Consider the following 4795-nt stretch of genomic DNA (forward strand, 5'->3'; position numbering starts at 1 on the left):
AACACGCATCTTAATTATTTATGCTCATCAATTTAACCAAATATATTGATACAACATTCCCCTATCAATCTTCAAGATAATCTATCTCAGTGGTAATTCTATCTTTTCAATAATAAAAAATTCCCTAAACCACAAGCTATGACTGAGACACAAAAGTTGGAAATGGTCATTCGTAATTGATTAAATTAATTCAATTTGGAAACGCAAAATAGAATCAAGAATTTCTTTGCACTCTCTTGGAGTGTGGATCCTATCTCCCCCTTCTGTGAATTTCTGTAAGGCTTTTTTTTGGTTTGGGCAAGTGTTTATTGGGCTCCTACCAAATTTTAGAGGCCCAATGAATACTTTGGTTTGCGGTGCTTGATCATCTTATGTTTTTTAGCGCATATATATATATATATATATATATATATATATTGTTTCAGATATAAATTCATGATTTTCTCTTTCTCTCTTTCTTTTTCCCTTCTTTTAAGGGTTGGATTTAACTCTTTATATAACTCTTTATATGTCTCTTTGTAAGGCTAGTGTTACTTGGAGAGGAAACTCTCTTTTAAGCTAAACCTTGGATATACCCTAGGAAAAGCTAATCAAAAGAGGCCAAGGACCAAAATGATGTACAATCCTCTATATAAAAGGCCCAATAAAAAAAACAGGGCTTTGCAAAACAAAAGCAACCTATGTATATAAGGCCATATGGCCCAAAAGAATTATGCACAGTCCAAGAGGAGCCCATGGAAATGAAGAAGAAAAACTGTTGTCTCCAGCCCACACAAACTTCCCTAGGAATCAGTCCAATCAGGTTTTGAAGCTTCTTGTTGTTGATAACTTATACTAGCCAGCTCCATGCCAAAAAATGTTTATATTTATGTTAACTTGGGCTTTTAGATTCGTCAATGCAAAACTGTTTTCGGGCGGTGTTTAAACCGCATTAATTTGATAAATTATTAAATTATTACTCTTAACCTATTTAGCTGTGTATAGTTAATTCTACACAATACTAACATGCAACAACATAACTGAGAAGAGCTCCTGTTAATCTATACGTACACCCACATTCATATTAAGAGTGTAGGTTTATGTTATGTTCAATGTTAAGGGCTCTAATTAATATCCAAATTTACTGTTTTGGTAGTTGATTACAATATCTTTAGGGTTTTTGTAAGAAGTCATTTTAATGATGATTAAATTAATTACTTAAGCTTCTATTGTTTTGTTGGAGTCCTACATCGATTGGCACGTTCAAACCTACTGGTTTATAAGAGAGAATAATCCTCCTATTCAACAAGGTTTTATTGGGTGTAGAATCAAAGTCACCTTAAATTCTATTATGGTATTAAAGTTAGGCCAAGTTAAGTTGAGTACTTGACTGATTAGGCACGCTCAAGCTTATTGGTTTGTAAGAGAGGAACAAACATAACCCAAAATATGAGCTTTGACCGTAAGAGTGAATGTTGAAATCTCACACCGATTAGGCACGTTCAAATCTATTGATTTATAAGAAAGGATAACAAAGTTTTATTAACTAAAGAGTCAGACCTATCTTAAATTCTATTTGATTAAAAAGTTTGTAATTGCGAACGCGAAGCTCTATCGTTGCTTTCTTAGAAATGTATCACATACGTCATTTCTTGAACTTGGGAAGTTGCAACTGGGGTTTGATTAATTACCAAAAGAAGTAAAGATTTGAAGCTGATGACGAGGGTGAAATAATGTGAAAGATCTGACCGGTCTGTGTCGTAACGCAACTTTTCGGCCAGATTTCGACGGTGGTGGCCGGAATCTGGCACTGTGGGTGGCGAGGGTGTTTTTGTTATTTTATAAAAAAATTATATATTAGAGTATTTAGTTAAATTTGTAAACCTAGGGGGTTTTTTAGAAATTTTTAAATTTATAAAAAACTAAAATTCAAACTTTTAAGGGTATTTTAGTCTTTTTACTATTAATAAATAGGAATCACTAACAGAACATGACGGAAAGTATCTATTTGTCGTTTCAAAACTTTTTAAGTATCACGTTTATGGCAAACCTTGGGTATACACAACTCGTTCGACCTATATTATATTATGTAATGTTGCGTGTGCAAATTGACATTGTCAACTACTCTATTCATTCTCACTCCCACTCCCACTCCCACCCTTTTCTACTTTCTACCTTGTCTTGTAAAAAAAGTACGGAGAGATCAATTGACGGTGTGCTTTCTTGAACTCTCCTTCATTATTTTCGTTCCGCTCCCACCGGGTTATACTTTTATTGTAACAGAGTAGAGAGAATTGACGGTTTTTTTTTTTTTTTTAAGAATTGACAGTGTGTGTCAGAGCCTCAGAGATCAGAATTAAGCATGAACAACACTGAAGCAAATAGATGTGGTAGCTGCTTCTCCACCGATGATTACTTTTCATCCATCAGCTCTTTGGTCTTCCGGGTGAGTTATAAGCAAACTTTTTTTGTGAAATTAAGGGCTGTATTTATCCTCCATACTTGATGGGAAGGATTGTGGAGATTATTAGCTTTGTCTTTATTTGTTCCTCTGTTTTTCTCCTTTGTTTAAGAATGTCTTTTTCTTTCTATGGTTTTGAATTTATTAGATAATTTTGAGTCTCTCAAAATTATTGTTGTAGGGATATAAGCTACTTCGTGAAGATAAACGGCGTGCACTTGCGGTGTTTTTGGTGATGTTGAAAACAATATCATTGGTTTTGGATGTGGCTGGGCAAAGCCCCTTTATTATCCATCTTGCTGCATTTCTCTTATCATTCTCTGGTTTTGTGATGACAATTTTAACTTGTATGCCGGAAAGAATCAGAGGAGATGCTGAGAAGCAGCTTGGGGCGTTGGAGATTGGCTTCTCAGTGGTTCTGTTGATTGGTACATTTCTGCCAGTTTTGGGCATCAAGATCAACAAGAATTATACAGCACCTGTTTTGCTACTAGTCTTTGCTATTATTGCTGCTGTTTTCACTTTCATAAAGGATAAAAACATTCTTGGTTATTTAAAACGCACAAATGAGCATGAGCTTCAATTAAAGGAGGTATGGATGTGAGCATTTGCATATACTTAATAATTAGTTTGCTTAGTAATGAGAAACATAATTCTATAAAATGATCCAACAACTATATTAGGGAAAAAATTGAGATTTAAGTTGCAGATCCGAATATGTAATTTTAATTAAGTTGCAGATTCTGTCGCAGCTTGAAGAGAAAGTTGAGTTTGAGCCTTCCAATTAAACTGGAATTTTCAGGAGTTTATATATAATTAATTCGAATCCAGTGGGTATTAGTTTATGTTTAATTATTTATATTATATTAAACCTTTGTTGATGATTTCAAGTTTACTTTTTTTTTTCTTTTTTCTTCTTTCTTTCCTGTGATAAATGACTTCTAAACATTCTTCATTATGAATTAAGTGATTAACAAAGAGGATAATCACTCTTATATTATTAACACCAAATAACTACAGCCTCCGGTGACGACGGCGGTTTTGAAGCTGGCCCATCTCTGCGACGGTTGCACGGAGAAGATTCAGAAGACTCTGCTAAAAACCGAAGGTGAGTTTGAGTGAATGATCATTGCTACTCATGTTCAGTACCGTTACTGTTACGGCGTCGTTTTCAATGTCTCCGTATTATATTGGCCATGTATATAATTTAATGTTGCTTGCTTAATTACAGGAGTGCGGAGTATGACAGTGGACGAAGAGAAAGAGCTGGTGATTGTTGAAGGAACATCAACAATGGACGCTAAAGTGTTGGCTGAGACTCTGAAGGACAAACTGAACAAGCCCGCTAAGATCGTGCGACCTAAGAAAGAAAAGTGAAGAATTGACTCTGGAAGTGAAGAATTGAAGGTTTTGGAGAAGGGTTTTGTGGTTTTGATAAGTATCTTGAAATCAGTGGCATTTATTTCAACAAGTTGATAAATTTCAATAACCACGAAATGCAATTCCTGGGAGTGCTACTACTTTGAAATGGTCATTCTATGATATGATATAATATAAAATTAGTAAATATACATATACATTGTGTAAAATATGTTATATTTCGGGTTGTTGTAAGCTCAACATGTCTTTACACATAGGCTTTCAATGTTAATTTCCACGACTTTAATCATGAATTTTGGGCCATATAGGCTTAGATTTCTATATATTCCCTGTTACTATTTCCATTCTACGTTAATATGTAGGATGTTATATTCAGATACAAAAAAGGGAGTTTCTATTTCCAGAAGAGCCACAGCCCCACCGTTGTAAATAAGTCCGGCTTTTTAAGAGATGGGCGTTTGTCCAGCCTCGCGGGGATCTGTCCCAGCCCAGCCCAAATGGGTCAGGGAATCCCCAAAAAAACGGAGACAGGGCCGAGGATGGTCCTTAGTAAAATCCCCGCATCGGGGGGACGGGTCAGGGAAGGGGATAGTGCAATCCCCGAATCGCCCCGGCCCGGTGGAGCTCAGCTTCTTTGAGAATTTTATGTTTTTTTTTTTTTTTTTGTTCCCTTGTATATAAAGTTAGAATTTAAATCATAATTTTAAGTAATATATCTAAATTTATGATATTTATTTTTATAATATTTTCTAATGTTTGTATTAAATTTATAGAAAAATAATTTAAATGAAGGAGTCTAATAATTAAATATATGTATTATTACTTTGTGAATTTCATAAAATAATAATACATGGGATATGACCCAAAAATAAATTTAATTAGATTATTACAATTTACAAACCAATATAAGAATATATACAATTGTTTAACGACTTATAAATTACACAAATTAAATTATCCTTGTAATTAATTAAT

General features: G+C 34.1%; 1 protein-coding gene across 1 annotated transcript; it reads left to right on the forward strand.

Annotated features, from left to right (window-relative positions):
- The first annotated feature begins 2173 nt into the window (after positions 1 to 2173).
- On the forward strand, positions 2174 to 4221 carry LOC116107919. Its single transcript, XM_031394193.1, has 5 exons — positions 2174 to 2192; positions 2309 to 2425; positions 2622 to 3032; positions 3461 to 3548; positions 3672 to 4221. Exons 2-5 carry the CDS (start codon positions 2342 to 2344, stop codon positions 3815 to 3817), a joined length of 729 nt encoding a protein of 242 aa, XP_031250053.1. The 5' UTR covers positions 2174 to 2192; positions 2309 to 2341; the 3' UTR covers positions 3818 to 4221.
- Positions 4222 to 4795: the final 574 nt, after the last annotated feature.

The sequence above is a fragment of the Pistacia vera genome, unplaced genomic scaffold (genome assembly GCF_008641045.1).
Source record: "Pistacia vera cultivar Batoury unplaced genomic scaffold, PisVer_v2 Contig549, whole genome shotgun sequence".
In the NCBI taxonomy this organism is placed as follows: domain Eukaryota; kingdom Viridiplantae; phylum Streptophyta; class Magnoliopsida; order Sapindales; family Anacardiaceae; genus Pistacia; species Pistacia vera.

Excerpts from the sequence above, each read along its gene's own strand:
- LOC116107919 (XM_031394193.1), top strand. The coding sequence starts at position 2,342 with ATGAACAACACTGAAGCAAATAGATGTGGTAGCTGCTTCTCCACCGAT. Across the intron at positions 3,033-3,460 it reads ATGAGCTTCAATTAAAGGAG|CCTCCGGTGACGACGGCGGT; the intron begins GTATGGATGTGA and ends AAATAACTACAG. Across the intron at positions 3,549-3,671 it reads GACTCTGCTAAAAACCGAAG|GAGTGCGGAGTATGACAGTG; the intron begins GTGAGTTTGAGT and ends GCTTAATTACAG.